Here is a 21033-nt window from a genome sequence, read left to right as displayed (position 1 = left end):
AAACAGCACAACGGGCAAACTGGAAGTCCATTTTCCCGAACATCCAGTTTGCCTGTTTGCCTGTTTTTTCACCGTTGCAGGCTTCAATAAGGGCTATGGACATGCGTGGGGATGGGGAGGGGTTGTGAACATGTGCAGGGGCAGCATGGGGGGTCTGCATGCAGGGGGAGAATAGTATAGGCATATGCACACGTGCTATTACATGCACCTAGACCCTTTGGGCATGCGAACCAAAAAAGGTTCACTGAACTAGGCCTTTATGGTTTGTCTAATAAACCGGAATTTAAAATCCCAGCTTAGTAATGTGTCATTTCTGCACTCACGTCCACCTAGATTCAGAAATACTTGAGTGTGACAAAGTACTGAGAATAATATTTGATATTAACTTTATACAGGAAGAAAATGTTTTTTCTTTGAAAATGTACCGTATTTTTCAGAGTATAAGACACACCTTTTTCCTCCCTAAAAGAGGCTGAAAATTTGGGTGCATCTTATACTTTGTAGCTTTTTCGAAGCATTTTTTTTCCAGCCCTAAGCTTCCTATTCCCTCCAAAGAGGGTTTTTTTTACCTGCCCTAAGTTTTGCAGGCTTGTTTTCATTCCTACTCCCTTTGAAAACGTTTTTTTTCCCATCCCTAACCAGGGGATAAAATAATGTGCTAAGCTGAATAGACTTAGGATGCTAGCCAGGTGAATACCTGGTAGGTAGGTTTTTCCCCCTATTTTCCTCCACAAAAACTAAGGTGCATCTTATATTCTGGTGAGTCTTATACTCCGAAACATACAGTAAGTGATAAAATGCAAAATACTGAATAATTACATTGTGTCCAAGTATCTGTAATGGCTGGTAAAAGGAACTGCTTAAACAATTTTGGATAAAACCATCACTTTTCATTTTCATGACCATAAAACAATTTACATTCAATCTTCATTCAAATCTGTCCTCCTTATGCTCCTAATAATACCAGGGGTAGAGCAAAGAGTCAGAAGTTCTCTTCAGTGTTCCTCGGGACTATCTTCGAGCCACCCACCCTAAACCCCAACCCAAAGGGCTGGAACCCACCCCCTGCCTTGCGACATTGCATCTGGTTGTTAGTGCTCTCCCTGAGAGCTGTTGAGCCCACTTGGAAATTAATCTGTACTAATAAAGAATAATATTTGTAGCTCAAAGTTGTAATGGGGGCTCTTAGTGCTTTCTGAGCTTGCTTGTTTTCTTGAAGATGCTTAATTGCCTTTAACTACCTTGCTCAATAGTGGAGACTGTAAGAGAGATCTTGGAGTCTTAGTGGACAACCACTTAAATATAAGCCAGCAGCGTCCTGCAACAGCCAAAAAATCCAACACAGTTCTAGACTGCATTAACAGAGGAATCTTAACCAAGTTCTTTAACCTGGGTAAAAGTTTAGAAGTGTAGAAGTTGATGTTAGGAAGGGCAAGAGAAGTCCAAGCCCATTGTAAGTTTTTGGAGACGCAATTTAAGTAGAATTTTAAGCAGGCTCATGACGTAGAAGAACTCCAAAAAATCCTGTGGTAATTTTCTCTTCACTGTATAGAATACATTAAGGGAATATGAAAAAGGTACTCTATCTTGGAAGCATCTGAAGACTCTTCACTTATCCTGTTAAGTAGCTTAGAGGAGATGGCTCCTGATCCACAAGCCAAAGTAACTCTTAATTCTTGAAGGCAACAAAGCTGTGCTTTTTTTCTGGTCAATGGCGTTCTCAAGAATTTCCAGTAGAATATAAGTTGTGACTGAAAATGTGAGTTTTTTTTAAGAAATATATAGATGTTGACACATGAACTTTTGGCAGCTTTGGTACAAAAGAGGCCAAAATTTTCATGGTGGTCTGGATTATATTTATAATGTATTTGGATGGGAAAATTCTAAAATTGTAAACCATGTAAGTTTCTCTCTGCTTGTTTATATTAACTGGATCAGAATGCAGTTATTTAAAATTTGCAGTTTCTCTCTCTCTCTCTGTCTCTGTTGTCCCCCCCCCACACACACACTGTGTGCTTTTTGCCAAGTCAGGAATCTCTCAGAATGCTCTCCCTTAGCATATTAATAGAAAATTTTATAAAATCAATAGATTGTTTTCAGCCAATCGATACAACTCCTTTTACTTGGCTCTGTGACACCTGGCTGGCTCATTTATTAAGCACCCAATTCACTCCCTAATCTGTTCTTCTGGTATTGTTTATTTCCGTCATAATCTGTTTTCTGCACTTGCCTCAGCAGCTACGATGATCATTTCTTGACTATGCAGCTTCCATAAACGTTTATTTTTCTCCTAGTTCTGATGTTATCATTGAAGCCAGCAATTGAGACGTTATCATTGAAGCCAGCCATTGGAATGCCATAGATCAGGGGTGTCAAACTCAATTTCATTGAGCGCTGCATCAGGGTTGTGTTTGACCTTGGGGCGGGTGTGAACAGGGTGGGCATGGCCAATTTGACGACACTCATGTTGGGGTGCCTGTTGAGGCCAGAGTGCTCTGCCAGCGAAAATGGGTTCCCAAGCTCCATTATGGCTTTCTGCAACCCTCTGCTGGGAAAACGGCCTTCCCGAGCTCCATTTTCCTTGGCAGAGTCACCACGGGTTGGTCCTTTGCTGTTTCTATGGTGACCCCGCAGGCTAGACCTAAGTGCCCCTCAGGCCAGATCCAGCCCACAGGCCTTCAGAGTTTGACACCCCTGCCATAGATGGTAAACTTCATCTAATGTTTTCAACATGACATTTCTCCTAAGCTTACAATTGGAAAGATGTGGTTCATATCAATGCTGTATTTAGAATCAATACAATACTGGCAGCCACTGAGCAGAAATAACTCTGGAATACATCCTGTATCAAAATATCAGGCTATATAAGTAGGTATGCCTTGTACATTCACAAACTAGTGGCACTGATGAATATAGTCGAGGAAATTGGATACAGGACCTGCTTTGTATAGATCAGGTTAAGTCAGGTAAAGCATACAACTGTCACATTGCAGTAAGCATCTACTTTAGATTTTATCTGCACACCAACTATTTCTCCATTTATGGCCGACATCTACAAAAATCAACAAGCTTCAAGAGATAAGAGTCCTCTTGCGCGAATGTTTGACATCAAGAGGAAGTATCATATAAAATCATAGCTGGAAAACATCAAGATCTGTGTTTCTGGGACTGAAATCCACACATGCATTAATTTTGATGATGGCTTGGCAAAGTTGAGCAGTTGCAAAATGCAATGGAAAACAATTTCTAAACATCTTGCTAAGAAATCTCTCCTCGGAGAGGGGCAGCATACAAATCCAATTAATAACAAATAAAACTGCAGGCACCCATCCAGGAGTCAAGACTGAGTTGAAGGAATCAAAAATGAAAGAAAAGGGATTCAGCGTAGTACAAGAAAAGATAGTTAACGTGGTTTGGACACTGTAGTTGATTAGACAGTTTGAACTCCAAGGCTGAAATGATGACTTCCAGAACTCTTGATTCCATTGTAATTGCTGAGGAATTAGAAATTTCTCTAAGGTGCCAGAGAGGAAGCCCACAGAATACATACTATTAGTATAGCCTAGCCACCACTGAAAATGGACACAAAAAGTAAGGAAGAACAAGCACAATGTACCAGTGCTGACATGCATTCAAACAGCATAGGGATCCTCTACTCAGTCCTCCCTTCTCTTCCCCTCCCTCTCCTTCTGAAAGATGCAAATTTCGCAGCCATATTGACTCAAATGACCCATGTGACAGGATGGAGTCCCCTGGATCCAACAGTGCCATCTGGTGGAAATATGGAGATGTACTTTCTCCATTGCAAGTCTTGCCTCTCCAATATTGGTCTCCCATTCCCCAGATCTGTCTGGCCCAAAACATGCTCTATTTTAGAAAAGCTTTGAAATTTAGCCTTTTAAAAGAGTGGTGATGTATGATCCTCCTTGATAGAATAGGAATGGTTCAGAATTTTCTTATTCATGTATTTTCCCAGTGTGTGGTATTTCTTTATTTGATTGTGTTCAGTGCCTTGGGTACTCTTGATTTGGTGGTCTTATCAGTTTTTAATGTAGTAGTTGTTTAACTGTTTCCCTCACAGCAGTGGGTTGCTACCAGTTCGGACCAATTCTTAGAACTGATATAGTACTGGCGGCAGGAGGCTCTGCCCAGCCATCCAGGATGCTTCTCCGTATCATGGAGCGTCACGCGTGTATGCAAGCGTGCGAACTAGTGGCATAATACAACCCACCACTGGCTTAGAACCATCCTTTAAAATAGGTTTAGAGCAGTAGTGGGTTGTAAATCCTGCCGCTACCAGTTTGCCGAACCAGGAGCAAAGGAAACAGTTGCCTGAAATCACTCTGTCCTCATAGATATTTTCCAATATGGAGCTCCTACTTGTATCCAGACTGAACAAATCTAAATGGGTAAATATATTCCATACAGTATAGACATCTATGAAAAATTATTGGAAAGCATATAACAGGGAGCCATAGATGAACACCCAATTGAGCTGCTGCAATGCTTGCTGTCATATTGTGTCTATGATCTATGTGGCTTCTCTAATCCAAGGAAATTTTGGGAGAGTGAAACTGTTCCATAGCATCCACAGTGTTGGTTATGACCTATAAAGCCCTTCATGGCATCGGACCAGAATATCTCCAGGACCGCCTTCTGCCGCACGAATCCCAGCGACCAGTTAGGTCCCATAGAGTTGGCCTTCTCCGGGTCCCATCGACTAAACAATGTTGTTTGGTAGGACCCAGGGGAAGAGCCTTCTCTGTGGCGGCCCCGACCCTATGGAACCAACTCCCCCCAGATATCAGAGTTGCCCCCACCCTCCTTGCCTTTCGTAAGCTCTTAAAAACCCACCTCTGTCATCAGGCATGGGGAATTGAAATATCCCCTTCCCCTAGGCTTATATAATTTATGTATGGTATGACTGTATGTATGACTGATCTCTTAAATCGGGGTTTTAAATTTTTTTTTAATATTAGATTTGTTTACGTTGTTTTTTTACTGTTGTTAGCCGCCCCGAGTCTGCGGAGAAGGGCGGCATACAAATCTAATAAATAAATAAATAAATAAATAAATAAATAAATAAATAAATAAATAAATAAATAAATCAATCAATCAATCAATCAATCAATCAATCTGAAGAAAGATGATTGTGGAAAGCATTGTTTCTTCAACAGGCAGAAAAGAGAAAATTGAGTGAGAAATCAAAGGACAGACTGGAGCCACCCTTCTGAGCAAGTCTAGTTGTTAGTGCAGTGTTTCCCAACCATGCCAGTTTTCAGATGTTGTACTTCAATTCCCAGAATTCCACAGCCAACATGGCCAGTGAGAAGAATTCTCTGAGGTGAATTGGCCAAGGTTGGGAAACATTGCTTTAATGGAATGGAGTAAAGAAATTAATGGAAGGATGGGAAGGAGATAGAAGGGAAATGGCTGTCTCTACTCATGAGTGTTTTTGAGTCTACTCATGAAATGTATTGAATGGAAATAAAAAAAACAATGGCAGCTCCTATTTAGCAGCTAGCTAAGTGTACGGTTTGCTTGGTAGCTGTGGGTCATGCTGAAGTCCCTGGTTTCACATCAGAGGGCATGAACTGTGCCAGGGGTTGAAACCTCTGATGTTCTCCTCCTACACAAAAACTAGCAGGTGTCCAACTCCATAGCTCCCCTCTCTCACTTTGCTGATGTTTGAAATAGCCGTGAGACTTCACTGGAGGGCTTTGAGTAGTCCCTGAAAAGTTATCTTTGACTTCTGCTTTATTGAAAAAGTCATCACTGGAGGGAAAACAAATGCCTCTCTTACAAGTAAATCAAAGTTAAATGAAATATGGAGTAAAAAGAAAACTGTTTAAAATTGCCATACATAAGGCAAATGGCAATGAACAGTAAAGTAAAACAATTAGGAAAGTGGAAAAGGTGCTATATTTGCTCTCTCATTCTCTCCTCAGACCCCTGTATTTTCTCCTGTCAGGATTGCAAAGTCATGGTCTCTCTGGACATGAAGCAAAATAACAGAACACTTCTGGTCTGTAGTGGACCAGAAGTTGTCTCACGCATGATAACTACAAGAATTATTGATGGGAATCTGCAAAAAGTTTTAAAAGGGTTTTGCATATCCAAGGCTCAAAGTTCTCCTTGGATATGATTATATTTGAATAAGCTTCTTTATCAAATGGCATCTTGTGAATCATATCAGTGGAAATAGAAAGTATGGGTCTTTGTGTCAGAAAAGGTGTTACAGTGTCATATACTGTTGTGATTCAGCCTGAGGCTCCTCAGGGACCGGCTGGAGCTCTGCCGGATCCATGCCCAGAGGAGGAGGATAGTGAACAGGAGGGGGAGGACCAGGCAGATGGGGGAGAGGAACGTCAGGAAGAGGAGGGAGAGCAGCCTGAGACCCCCGGGGGGGCCCTCTCCCCAGCTAGTAGCCTGGATTCATTGGATGAAGACGCACAGGCTATAATAGACATGAGGCAGAGACGTGCAGCTCAAAGAAGGGGCCAATTAGAAAGGTATTCCCATCCCTGAATTGGCAACAGCTGGGTTTGGGTGTGGTTCTCCTTAGCAGGGTTGAAAAGGCAGGCCCGCCCTTACAGTCTTGTGGAGAGTTATCAACTGGGAGTCCCGTGACTTTGCTTCGATTCTTGGTGTCTCTGATCTTGGCTTGTGGCCTAGAAGTCCGGAAGACTTGGGGGAGGCGTGGGTTTTATTCTCTCCAGTGTTGTTTTTGCCAGCAAGAATCCTGTTGTATTGCCTGGCCTTCGTGAAACCTCTGTGAAGCTTCATAGTGTTCCTGTCTGTAAGAACAGTTTTTGTTACCTGTGTTTTGCTTTCCAGTATATAAACTGCCTTTGCTTTTTACCAGTGTGTCTGGATACTCTTTTTGGTTGGTGTTGGCGTCTGGGGGGACCCAGACAGAACATATACAGGCATTTAACCAGGGCCAACCATCAACGCAACTGAAGCAATTTTGATCATAGATTAATTTTGCACACCAGAGTCAGGAAAACTTTGGATAGCCACGTTTGGGGAAATTGCTAAATCAGGATGATCTAAAGGGTGGGGATGGGGTTTTAAAATGTCAAGGTGATTGTACAATTACTCAAAATAAATACAACCCTTTGTATGTACTTGACAAATATATCTTTTATGTTCACCGAGAGCATATGCACCAATTCCTTGTGTGTCCAATCACACTTGGCCAATAAAGAATTCTAATTCTAATTCTATTCTATTCTATTATAATTCTATTTATTTGGTTAGTAGATCCTTAGAAGAGTAGTAGATCCTTGGAACAAACTTCCAGCAGACGTGGTTGGTAAATCCACAGTAACTGAATTTAAACATGCCTGGGATAAACATATATCCATCCTAAGATAAAATACAGGAAATAGTATAAGGGCAGACCAGATGGACCATGAGGTCTTTTTCTGCCGTCAATCTTCTATGTTTCTATGTTTCTATGGTTGTGCAGTTGCAGTCATCTTTTTTCATTCTTCCCTTACCCCTACATAGACTCTCTGCCTAACAGATGCAATTAATGGCAGCAAAAAATCCTCCAGTATCACTGCCAACCCACTGAAAACAAACTATACACTGGATCTTTCTGAAAGTATATACAAATTATAAAATCCTTCCATTCATTTACTGGGGTGATTAGCCTGTGGCTCCAGGGCAAAATGCAACTCAGATTCCCTTTTTGTGGCCAAGTTCCTTCCAATCATTATTACTTAAAAGTTCACAGTGCAGTTTCTTATTATTTCAGGGTCCAGCCTTAAAACAGGCATACTGCAATCGAACAAGCAAAATCCCTCCCTACTTCTCCCCAATTTGTCTCACTTGGTGACACTGAGGGACACCCCACCCCTTCCTATTTCAAGTGTTGGCCACCGAGAGTTTGCACCTCTACTCTAAATGAATCGCTGTCCTTTTCCCGTTGCCTGACGCCACTTTTAAGTTTGCATTGGACAGACTTCAATATTGCCTGGGCAAAATCCGCTATTATTAATTATAATCACATAAAGGAGACAGACCTAGGAATACTGCAATCGAGAGAACCTTTGCCCTTGACTTGGGAGACAGACGCCTCTGCGTGTCTCACTTTTAATTGCTACCCTGGTGCCAAGCACCTAACAAAGAGCAACTTAAAACCCCCAGCAACTATGAACAGAAAGCATTTTGTCTCTGGGTTCCACCCCCAGGAACAGATTGGGTTAGCAGGTGAAATCAGGCTCCTTTTACGAGCAGTGACTCAGGTACAGCCATCTCCTCCAGCTTCAGCATGAAGAGCGCCCTTGTCAGTTTTGTGCTGTTTTACAGCATCGGTTATAATAATAAGATTATTGTTTAGTTGCGTGCAAAGCTCTCTTTGGCTATTCTTGTTCCTGCCTCCTCCCTAGAAACCACAACCACACTGTGCTGCACCTTTCCTCCACCAACCCAACCCCTCCCCCCTGCCTTATGAGTAAACATCAAGTAGCCGCATGAGATCCCTTGAGGAAGAAGTTCCACCTCAGCCCAGGGAGAGCCGTGCAGGTAAAAGCAGACCGGAGTTTGCTGGTCCTGATAGACTTCGTTGCTGACTCAGCATAAAGAAGAGAGCAAAGAGGACAGGAAACCGTGTGGAAAGGCACTTCAACAGGCTGGCTGCAACCCTCTTCTTTGCTTATTTCTGACCAGATTTGTTTAACCAAGAAGCAGGATGGAATGTTGGTTTATGGATGCAGGGCTAAAAGTTACTCCCTATGTTGCTTCTACAGCAGTGATTCCCAACCTTGGCAACTTGAAGATATTTGGACTTCAACTCCCAGAATTCCCCAGCCAGCAAATGTTGGCTGGGGAATTCTGGGAGTTGAAGTCCAGATATCTTCAAGTTGCCAAGGTTGGGAAACACTGTTGTAGAGCAAATCTCCTTCTTTTCATCTCTAGTTCTTCAGGCACATCCAGACCTTCTAGTAGTAAAGTACAAGGTAGTCAGCAAGCAAGGATTTCTCCTGATTTTATCTCTGGTTTTAAGCGCCAGGGTTCGGAGAACATGTCACCCCATTCAAACGCATTATTAACTGAGATCTGCTGGAAGTCTACGAAGACCATTTCATTAATCTGTAACATATCCAGGCAATTAGTACCAGATCATGAGCTCAAAATTCCATAGCAAAATGGTCAAATTTCAAGGTTGTGAATAGAAGGAAAGTGGTTCCATAAAACTTCCTTTCTCACTTTTATCTTTAATTCCTCCAAAATCCCAAGAAGAAATGGGGTGGGTGGGTTTATCATCCAGAGTTCTTCCACCATCTTCCAGATATTACCATATCATTCGATGACCTCCCAGCCTTTTAGGAATTACTTTATTTAGAAACCCCTAAGTCAGTGTTTTTCAACCAGGGTTCCGCAGAAACCAAGGGTTCCGCAAGGGCCAGCCAGGGGTTCTGCGACTTAATGAGGGGGGGGGGGAAACGACCAGGAGCAGCAGCAGCCCTCGCTGCCCCCTCTACCTTATTCCGCTTTTGCCTCCGCCTCCTCCCAGAATGCTTATTCGGGAACATTGTTCCCTCTAAGGGAAAAATGAACCCCTGCACAGTGTTTTCAAATGTCGTTTCTCCACGCCCGACAGCTGCAACCAGCAACCAGGCTGTCAGGCGGGGAGAAACCCCCGTGGGTCAGAGCCCTGTGCCACCCAGCTGCTCCAGCTCTCTGAACCATGTCCACCCCTGCTGATCCTCCACTCACTAGAGAGAGAAGTGGAGAGAAAGAAAGAAAGGGGAAAAAGAGGGAGGGAAAGAGAGAAGTGGAGAGGGAGGGAGGGAGGGAGGAAGGAAGGAAGGACTTCTTTGGGGGAGGGATTTTTTTTTATTTTTCTCTCAACATACATTCAAACAATACAGCGTACCATCTAATTTTCCATGAATAAAATGCAGCATTTTGTTAGTAACTAATATCAATCATCAAAAAAGTTGCAATAGTTTTTTTTCTAATTTTGTCATCCAGTTACATTTTCTTTTGCTAATTAAATTCCCTCCTTAATGTTCAAGGCTCGCCTTGAAGGGACATAAATAGTACTGAGTACACGGTACAGGTTCCGCCAGTAATCTGACGACACCGAAGGGTTCCCCTGAAGAAAAAAGATTGAAAAACACTGCCCTAAGCATTTCTCTATCTATAACTTTTCAACAGTCCCAGAAAGCCTTCTGTATTAATGAAGCTGTGCAAAACAACCATGACAGGACCACTAGCTAAAAGGTTGCTAAAGAGCCTGGTAAGTCAGGGGGGAAAAGGTAAGTGGGATGGAAATAGAAGAATAAAGAATTGGCCCGTTAACACCAACGTACATTATTGATCCCTTTTTATTCAGATTTATTTTTTAAAAAAGACAATTACAATCATCATTCTGTATTGTTCTTTGTGCGCAGTAACAAACCCTTTCCTGAAAATGAAGAAACAACCTTATATAATTTAATTTCATTCATGAATCCTTGCTAGTTAATGGAAGTTGCATGGCTCTTAAAAAAGCTTTACTCTACAATGTGCACTTAGGTCTGAATTCGATCATCTTGTATTCTTGTATTCCATCTCCCCTGGAACACTAAGAGTTATCAGAAAAAGCTAACTGATCACCACTACAGTATATGCTAGGAATGGGGCTACTATTGGCAGTATTTATCCATTTGCATGAACCCCACTGTAACATCTGGGAAAAGAGATTTCAAGCACAATTCTCAAGGTTTCATTTGGAAGAATAAATACTGGAGATGTAAAACAAATAGCCCTGAGTCAAAAGTACATTCCATATATATACTAAGTTCTCTTGCTGGATCTGTAAAATTGTTTAGCCCTTCAGATGTATTCTGAGTATACGGCCTCATGGATATTATTTTCTTACACAAGCACACACGCTTACCATAGATGTGTCAGATTGTTAGTAAAGTGATTTGTTTACATTAACCTTTGTTGAGTCATGCCATCTTTATATCATCAGAAAGACAGTGCAATTCCTCAATACATTTTTTCTAAAACACAAGATGCATTTCGTGGAAAAATGTAAAATGTTTAGAACAGATTTATTATTATTGTTGTTGTTGGTGGTGGTGGTGGTGGTTTAAACAATGAAACAAAACACTACTGCCTTTTCTTACTTGCAATGACAATACATTGCCAAGAGGCCCTGATCCACCTGCAGATTTACTGCTGAGAATTGGCACATTAGCAATTCACCCTTGCTGTCCATGTAAATATCCTAAAATCTTATCGATGCTCTTGATTATTTTTTTTAAAGATACTATTTATTTCAGCAACTTATAAAAGTAAGTATTTCCAAATCCCTGAAGAAAAAACTCAACACAACTGTGTTGTTGGTCACTGTGTGTCAATGGAAGACTATAAGCCTTAAAGATCTCTGAGGCTGCCCAACTCTGTTCTGTGCAACACAATACATACAGCAAAGACCATCAATTATAGACCACGCTGGACAGTTACACTTATAGAAACCTGCCTCACATTGAAAATAATTTTAACAAAAACTCTTGAAAACTCATGATTACCGTTCATAACCAACAGCCTTGAAGAAAGAGAGCTAATTAGGGACAAAAGAAAAAAAATCCTGCTTCCCAAGATCAACTCCATATATATTATGATAAGTTTTAGAAATCAAAATAATTAAATCAATACCAGCTCAGTTCTGCACAATAATATAAAATACAATAATCCAGTTGCAATTTCTACTGTGCAATATTTCCCTTTTTGATGCATTTTGAAGGTCAGTTTGAGAAAAGGCACTTTATTATCCAAGTCCTACATCCAGGGACATCATAACCACAAATCCTAAGATGGCTGTCCAGGAAGCCAGCTTTCCATTGCCACTAAAAAGAAAAAGAAAAGGCAATAACAGTTTATTTGCTTGCTAGGAATGACGTTTTTAGAATTTGCAAGACTTAAGAAAAAATCCCCCTCTTGAAACCAAAAGATTTCTAAAAGCGCTCAACTTACTTCTAAAAACTCCTCTACCTTTCCTTCGGTGCAAGCTGTTCATATTGCAAGGAGTAAATTGATTCTTAAATATTTAGCTCTCAAAGTTTTCAGGACACCAATGCGTTTCGTATGTTTCACCACAGTATATCTACCATACAGACTTATACTAATTTGGGACCTTGGCTGGAGTAATAAATTACTATATTTATTAGAGTATAAAATGCACCATTTTCCTCTCTAAAAGAGGCTGATAATTTGGGTGCGTCTCATACTCTGAATGTAGCTCTCTCCCCCCCCCCCAGCCCTAACTAGCTGCTAATGATCTTCCCAGCTCTTACCTTCAGGCTCTTTAACTCTTTCTCTCTGTGAAGAATGTTTTCCAAGCCCTAAATCTTTGCAGGTTTTTTTTATTGCTCTAACTTGCTCAGAATAAGTTTCTTTCCAGCCCTAACCAGGTGCTAACAATGTTCCCAGTTTTTTTTCATTGTTACTCTCTCCAAATAAAGTTTTTTTAAAGCCCTAATCAGGGGATAAAATAATGTGCTGAAGCTGACCAGACTAAGGATGCTAGCCAGATGAATATCTGGTAAGCAGATTCTTTTCCCTATTTTCCTCCACAAAAAGTAAGGCATGTCTTATACTCTGCTGCGTCTTATACTCCAAAAAATACGGTACTGTTTCCTGCTTACTTCATTCCATCTTGATTCAAGCACACACACATTTTCTTTGCTTCTATGAAGTGATTCTTGAATACAGTATTTGTTGATATTGGAGTACTGATACCATAATACCTGCTCTGTCTGGCCGGATCAATTATCAGAAATAAAGACCCACACATGTTGTTTCAAAAGTACCCACAGGCAAAGTCTATTAGTAAAATAATTTCTGCAATACAAAGGTTAACCTAAGGAATTTCATGCTGGCCACATTTCTCTAATTAGCAGGAGATAAGGAAAGTCTGGGATGCAAGCCAGATAGAGTCATACATCTCCGCTACAGATGTGTCTCTGGTAATTATACTACACTCACAGTCCAGGGAATTTAACAGCTCATGCAACAGTCAGAAATCGAAGTCCATGGAAGCAGAAGTCTCTCAGATCCGAGGCACCTTCCTCCATGATGGAGAACGTTGTTTGCCACACCCCTTTCCCATCTGCCTGTCCTTATATAGTGCCAAGATATGTTAAATGTCCCACAGATCTATTTAATGCCAAGAACCCCTTCTTGTAAGATATTCATGCCTAGATTTCATTCTCCTTACCCTTGCATCTAATAGGGAGTCTTGATCCTCAAATTCCCCATCGTCGTCTGAGTCAGACAATATCATAATTTTATAGTCTCTGGTGGTTCCCCAATCTCCAACTCCTCTTCACTCTTACTCTCAGACTCGGGTGACAAGAACACTGGCCTGCGATGCCACTACTCATCCATCTCCTGGTCCTTGAAATCCGTGACCAGCTGAGCCGGAGGTGGACCACTCACAACAATACCCAATATCAATTTTGTTACTATACCAGAATAAATACAAAACTGAACATGCGCATGGCTACCTGTGTAATTATTAGGTTCACAGTTATCTGTGAAATTAAATTATTGGGTTCTATCATTGATATAGTACTGCAAAGCCTATGATTTTCTAGTAGGAACTTTACCTGACATGTAGTATTCATGTCTAAACTGTCACCTCAGAAAATTCTCAATATAAAGGTTGGATTCTTTTTAAGTCAAGAAGTTAAGCAGTGAAAGAGGAGAAGCCATGCAAACGGAAAAAATTGGGGGAAAAATCCCCCCCAAAGATGCCATCGATCGTGGACCGTCACCAACTGAACCAGATCCATGACATCACCAGCAGGTCACCACCAGTTCGGGCGATCTGGTCCAAACTGGGAGGAACACACCCCTGCTCTGGTTGTTTCCCTTCACCACTGCAGAAAACAAACAATTGTGTGTCGTTCCAAAATAGTCTTCTGAAGACAGAATGTAATTTCTGATTATTTTTTTAGTTGGCTCTAGTCAAGTGCTGATGAAGTTGATCATCAAACTAATGAAACTTGTGATTTTATTTTCAGTTAATTGCTGCTCCTAGCTGCTTCACTGATGTATTTTGGATATACTGTTTAATATCTACATGAAACCGCTGGGTCAGATCATCCATTGGCACGGGGTGAGTTTCCATCAGTACGCTGATGACACTCAGCTGTACGTTTCCACCCCGTGACTATACAGTGAAGCAGTTGAAGTGATATGCTGGTGCCTGGAGACTGTGAGGGTCTGGATGGGCATCAACAGGTTCAGGCTCTACCCTGACAAGACTAAGTGGTTGTGGGTCCTGCCTCCCACGGACAAGCCCATCTGTCCATCCATCCCTGTGGGGCGGTGGGGGAGAATCAGAGAGGGTCTGCAACTTGGGAGTCCTCCTAGATCCACAGCTGAGGCTAGAGCAACATCTCTCGGCTGTGGCTAGGGGGGCTTTTAAACAGGTTCACCGGGTGTGCCATTTGCAGGCCTATTTGGACAGTGAGTCTCTTCTCATAGTCACTCACTACCTCATTACCTCTAGACTCAATTACTGCAAATCTCTCTACTTGGCGCTCCTCTTGAAGAACGTTTAGAGATTTCAACTAGTCCAGCACGCAGCCGCGAGAGCCATGTTGGGCATACCTAGGTATTCCCAAATTAGTCAGTGAACTGCACTGGCTGACGATCGGTCTCTGAACGCAATTCAAGGTGTTGGTTATTACCTATAAAGCCCTACATGTCATGGGACCAGATTATTTACGGGACTGTCTTCTGCCTCACATGTCCCAGTGACTGGTTAGGTTGCAAAGAGTTGGCCTCCTCCAGGTCCTGTTGGCCAAACAATATTGACTGGAAGGTCCGCAGGGGAGAGCCTTCTCTGTTGTGGCCCTGATCCTCTGGAACCAGCTCCCCCCGGAGATATGCACTGCCCCCACTCTCCTTGCCTTCTGAAAGGTGCTAAAAACACATTTATACCAGAGGGCCTGGGGACCATAAGCAATAGTTCCGCTCTGGCCATTAGTATTTATTTATTTATTTATTTATTGGATTTGTACGCCGCCCCTCTCCGGAGACTTGGGGCGGCTAACAGCGACAATAAAACAGTGTACAATAGTAATTTGGTATTAGAAATGATTAAAAATCCATTAATATAAAAACCAAACATACATACATACATACCATGGATAGAATTGTAAAGGCCTAGGGGGAAAGAGGATCTCAATTCCCCCATGCCTGGCGGCAGAGGTGGGTTTTAAGTTGTTTACGAAAGGCAAGGAGGGTGGGGGCAGTTCTAATCTCTGGGGGGACTTGGTTCCAGAGAGAAGGCTCTTCCCCTAGGTCCCGCCAGGCAACATTGCTTAGTTGACGGGACCCGGAGAAGATCCACTCTGTATGAATGAGGGATGATTGATTGTTTTTTATATTGGGTTTTATCTAGTCTTTCTAATGTTTTTTCTAATGTTTTAATTGTATTCTATTTTTACTTTGTCTTTTGTTACTCTGGTAAGCCGCTCTGAGTAGCCTATAAATATAATAAAATAAATAAATAAATAAAATAATGCAGAGGGTCAAAAATCCAGGTCAACAAAGAGGAAATTAGTATGAAGTAGATTATTACTTACTGTTTAGCAGTACTGTCACTAATTATTAAGTAGATTATTACTAAGTAGATAATTACCAATTAATAATTAGTAGTACCAATTATTACTAATTATTAAGTTGATTACTACTAATTGCTTACTGAATCCAACAGTAATTATTAATGATTATTTACTAATCTAAGAAAAAAAATATTCAATTAAAGGGTTTAGATTGCATTGTACTTCTAGGATTTTAAAGTTGATCAGATGCAAATGAACCGGGTCCTCACCTCATCTGTGCTTCTGGGATGATGTCATCCATCACTACATACACCATTGCTCCAGCAGCAAAAGCCAAAGCATATGGCAGGAGGGGCTCTGCTAGCACTATGGCAAAAGCACCAAAGATGCCAGCTAGGGGCTCCACCATGCCACTTAACTGCCCGTACCTGTAAAGCAAGCAGAGCAAAATGTCACTCAAGAAACAGAGGATCTCTTTCATTCTACATACATTGGATTGTTTTCCTCTTCAGCTGCCACCCTTTGGAGAACTCAAAGTCAATATAAGATCAGCTCTTTCCCTCCTCTCTGCCAAGTTCTGCCCAGGGATCAGGGATGTCTATCAGCCTTTGAGAACCAAGCAGAAGCTTTTCCAAGTCATTCTTGAGCAAACATCTAGGAGATCATCCCTCCTTTCAATGGAGAAGTGACCAAAAGCTCTGGAGGAAAGAGGAGAACATCAGCCACCTCCTCTCTGTTCCTTTCTCTCTCTCCTATCTTAGCATGGAACATTTTTATTTTGCCCGATCCACTTTGTTTCTTCCAGGAGGTTAAAGACTCCACGTCTCTTAAGAGATCTAAAAATCCCAAGTGAGGACCATCATCTTCTCTGCATACTTTTATGCAATTGGCCTAACACATTTAGAGGGCATTCAATTGGTGACATTGAACCTCTTCACCAGAAGGTTTGTGAATAGTATAGCAGGCATACATGTTAGCAAGTATATAGAAGAGCAATTTGAGGGCTTTGGAGAATGTGTGGTTGTTGCAGTTATTACAATTCAAGTTTATTTATTATTTTTTTAAATTTCAAATCAATGCTATTAGATAAAACTGGAAGGGGGAAAAATCTTTTGGATTTTCTAAAATAGCACTAATCAGCATAGTTAATACCAGTGAATTGTTGGAGTTATAGTTCAAAATATACTCAATTTTCAACACTGATCCTAATGTCCACATTCTAATGCTTTGAAGAATCTACATCTGAGGGCTCATGTGAAGATCCTCTCGATGCCAGTCTTTTCACCATGGCCCATTCATGGAAGGAATAGAATAGAATAGAATTTTATTGGCCAAGTGTGATTGGACACACAAGGAATTTGTCTTGGTGCAGATGCTCTCAGGACAGTTTGCATTGGCCATTTGGCTGCCCGGGACAGTTCCCAAGCCAAACGCCTGACACCAATACTTCCACGAAGTACAGTTGATAGATGACAAAAGCATCACCTCATCCAAAGTCCTTGACCCCTCCTCGCCGATTGGCTGGCTGCAGACTGTCCCAAGTGGCCAAATGCCTGACACAAACTGTGCTTCAACTAATGGGCTGCGGCAAAAGGACTTGGACGGAGGGGCTGTGGCCTGTGTGCCAGGGCTAAAGGATGGGGGAGGGCCAGCCGAGGAGAAGGTTTTGGGATAATAACACAGAGGCGAAACCCTGGATGAGAAACAGGCACGGCAAATGGTAGAAGCTGAAAAGCTCCATTCTGGATCTGGATCTGGATCAGTTGACAGTAAAAAATGAAGCCCAGTGTGACCCAGCAGTTAATTTCATATGTAGGCAGCAAACTCTGAAAAAATTGTCAAATTCTCCCTCAATTGTACTATTTACCCAGTTTAGGCAATGGTGAAGCAACTAGAAAAATGATTCCTTTTACATGGAACATCACAGAAATAAGATTGTACTGCTATTGGCTTTTGTTTTGTTGGGGTTTTTTTGAAGTTCAGATCACCACATACAGATGTCCTTTATCCTTCATTTTGGTGAAAAGCTAGGATCAATGTCTTCAATAAAATTGCAAAATATTTGGCAGGAAAACTCCATTTGCACAAGAGGCTCTTCAGAGACCACATTATTTCACTGAGTAAAAAGTTTGAGAACTATCAACAAAAATAGCAGCATTTCCCTAGCATTAGAGCAGTGCTTCTCAAATAGTGGGGCGGGCCCCCCTGGGAGGGCACAGAACAATGTTGGAGGGGCATGTGACCCTGGGGGATGTGCTTTTTTTGCTGCAGGGAGTAGGGGTTTTTTTGCACCAAACAATAGCACAAAACAGGAGATATGAAGTACAGATAACAAACCGTTAAGTGACACCATGGAAAAATATTTAACAGGGATGGAAAGAAAGGAGGAGAGAGGTGGAGATAATGAGACAAACATAAGTCTCTCAAAAGCTAAGACCAGGAAACATGATGAAGCATATGTAGCGCTTGGTTTCACTGTGACTACGGTGGGAGATGAGGAAAGACCAATATGTTTACTGTGTCTAAAAATGTTGGCAGGGGACAGCATGAAGCCAAACAAATTAAGGCATCTCTTAAACACATTATGTCCCAATCATGCTGATAAGCCGCTTGAGTTTTTCAGTAAAAACATGCTGAATATTGCAAACAACCATCCCGGTGGAGAGTTGGTGTGTGTGTGAAATATTTACTTCTTCCTGGGGGGGGGGGGGAAGGGGGCATAACAGAAAATAATTGAGAAGAACTGCATTAGAGGGTTAATGTTATAGTGAAGAAAACACAAAGAAACACCACAGTAACAATCTGACTTGCTTACCAGAAGGCTCTCCATGTTGAAAATCCAGCCCCATGCAAGGGAAGGCTGACCGCCAGCCCTTCTGGAAAATTCTGAATGCCAATCCCAATGGCTAAATTCCTACATGAATAAAATGAAACAGATTTATAAAACACTGAGGTTTGTATAAGGATGGGGGAAAGTTACGAGGATCGTCCTCTACTGGAAAAGAAATCCTTATGATTAAACACATCTCTTTAATGTCAATGTTTTTAGCCCTTGAGGCCTAATGTAATAACTAAGGCTTGGCATCCAGCTCATGATTTTCATCTTCAAAGTGTTCCTCAACTTAACAATGCCTCTGGGAGGCAGAGACATAGAAGTGGGTGGAGAGAAAACCTGTCAAAAAAAAAATAGAGCTTAAAATAGCTATCCATTGAATTCCAAAGAGCTGAAGCACACACCGAAAACACCCCCACATTGTAAAATGTTAAGAAAGGTGCTGAGGCTAATGTTGCCTAATGTACACTGTATATTTTTTCCCCCACAGGGCATAAGATACCAAGATACTGAGGCTTAAATTAACCTTGCTCTCTTCTCCAAAAGTGTATTTTGAGCTAAGTCATAAACATAAACAACACCATGTCCCATTCTGGAGACTTCAAGAGATTCCTCGTAAGATTCATTCAGAGGTGGAGAATCACAAAATGATACAGGGTAGGCAAGAATGAAACTGTAGGAATCTGGAGCTCCTTACATTCTTAAAAAGCATATCACACTCATGAGTGTCCATATATGAATTATAAACTCTTTCCAAACACCACCTAAGAACAGAAGAATTTTCTGTGATCAAGCAAGTCACATCAATCATTCCCAAAGCTACAACAGGTCCAGATATCAAGTATCTAACTCCCTTGAGATAGCTCAACTCTACTTTGGTTGCATGAGGTTTTTTTCTTCAAAGAGAAAACATTAGCAGCTCAGCTAGTTTGATTGACTACTTGTGATCAAAAGGAGGGAGAATCTTGAAAGGGAGGGATTCAAGGCTTTGTAGCTAGATTAAGGTTGAAGGTTTTCCATTCCTGCCTTAGAACACAGCTTTACATATTACTTTATTCAAACAAAAATAGAATAAAAGTAGTTTTGGTCACAATTGCCCCTTCGCATGACTTTCTGTATGCAACCTTCTGTAATATGGTTTTTTGTATATACAGTATATTGTCTAGATAATTGCTGGTTGGTGAGGGGATTGTTTTGTCTTTGTTAAGACAAAATTAAGTTGACTGCATGTCAGTCTGCAATTTCTAAAATCCGATGTCTAGGTTGAATATCCCTTTTCATTCAATGCAAATTTGAGTTCTTAGATTGGAATAAAGCATGCACATCAGTCTAATATAGAATACAGTATTTGTGTTATAAGCCACCCCGAGTCATCGAAGGGGGCAGTATATAAATCCAATTAAATAATAAATATTCTTTGTATTCTTAAAAGGTAGAAGATAATATGGGTACACTCAGAAAGTAAGAAAAGTATTCATGGTACTGCTAGGATATCTGAAAACAGAATGTATACATATGCCTTTATCAAAAGGAAAATCTAATGGCTACAATATACAAAAAGCTTTCTTTTTTAAAAAGGCAGCTGACCAATGTTAACAAGTAAGGATCTAACAGTTCATCTATTCAGTGCTTAACTGCCGATGAGTAGAAACATAATTTTTCTAGGAATGTCAAACCGCCAAGATTTAATTGTCCTTAAAGTAGACATGTAGCTTTGAATTTGAGCAAGTTGCATCTGAAGAGGTAAGAAGAGAGCAATGTGGTTATGTAGACACAATATTGAATTTTAATGTGAGAAATCTAGATTGTAATCTCTTTCCAACCACAAAACTCACTGGGTGGGCTTGAGCAAGTCACAATCTCTGCAGAATCTATGTTACTGGCTTACTGAAAGGATAAATGAACAAAGAATTGTAAAGAGCTTTATGCACATAAAATGTACCTGCCTTTGCTTTCCGTCACCAGTAGTGCCTTGTACACTTTTCACTGCCTCTATTCTTCAGAGGAGCTCAGTTTTGGCAGCCAAGTTTCCATTACAAGATACAGCTTGCATCTAAACATGTTGTGTGTGTTTTTTTTTAAAGGAAGCCAAGAATGGGCTACCAATAATAATAGCAGGCGAACAGATGGGTCACTCAGGGAGGAAGAGCAGAACTAAGAATAGATTGCTCAGTCATATCTCTACAAATATTAATATGCAATCTGGAGACAAGTATTGTCTTATAACACAACAATCCTGCAAAATAATGCTATCGTGTTGTTTATGGTTTAACTGTGATTATTTCTCCATACCCTTCACAATCGATTTTTTATCACTTTTTTTTTTTTGCTTCTAAAACTGTAACAAGATATATTTTAAAAACCAACTCTTGGAAAGAAAATGATTGTACTTGGAATAATAAAATGTTACTTCCGTATAGGTACTTTCCAAGAAAGAGTCAGGGGATTAAAAGTAACTAAATTCTGAAAGGTTACAGACAAAATGTTGAGTGAATCAGCCTGATTGTTCTCATAGAACAGAAGGGTGTATTAATAAGAAGTGAGCTTTACCAGCAAATGTTTGAGTTTCGTTCCATTCCAGCATCGGTGGGTATAGGAGAAAAACAGTGCCTGTTA

General features: G+C 41.0%; 1 protein-coding gene across 2 annotated transcripts in view; it reads right to left on the bottom strand.

The window, feature by feature from the left end:
• Positions 1-10325: 10325 nt before the first annotated feature.
• Positions 10326-21033, bottom strand: part of SLC39A11 (solute carrier family 39 member 11) — a 366224-nt gene continuing 355516 nt past the window's right edge. For both annotated transcript variants that reach the window (XM_070740259.1, XM_070740260.1), the window contains exons 8-10: positions 18400-18498; positions 15854-16012; positions 10326-11855 (exon numbers count right to left, since the gene is read on the bottom strand). In XM_070740259.1, coding sequence (XP_070596360.1) covers positions 11777-11855; positions 15854-16012; positions 18400-18498 — 337 coding nt within the window. In that variant the 3' untranslated portion in view covers positions 10326-11776. The remainder of the gene's footprint in view (positions 11856-15853; positions 16013-18399; positions 18499-21033) is intronic.

Source organism: Erythrolamprus reginae, chromosome 2 (assembly GCF_031021105.1).
Source record: "Erythrolamprus reginae isolate rEryReg1 chromosome 2, rEryReg1.hap1, whole genome shotgun sequence".
In the NCBI taxonomy this organism is placed as follows: Eukaryota; Metazoa; Chordata; class Lepidosauria; order Squamata; family Dipsadidae; genus Erythrolamprus; species Erythrolamprus reginae.
Note: the sequence above shows the minus strand (reverse complement) of the source record. Positions and strands in the feature narration are given on the sequence as shown.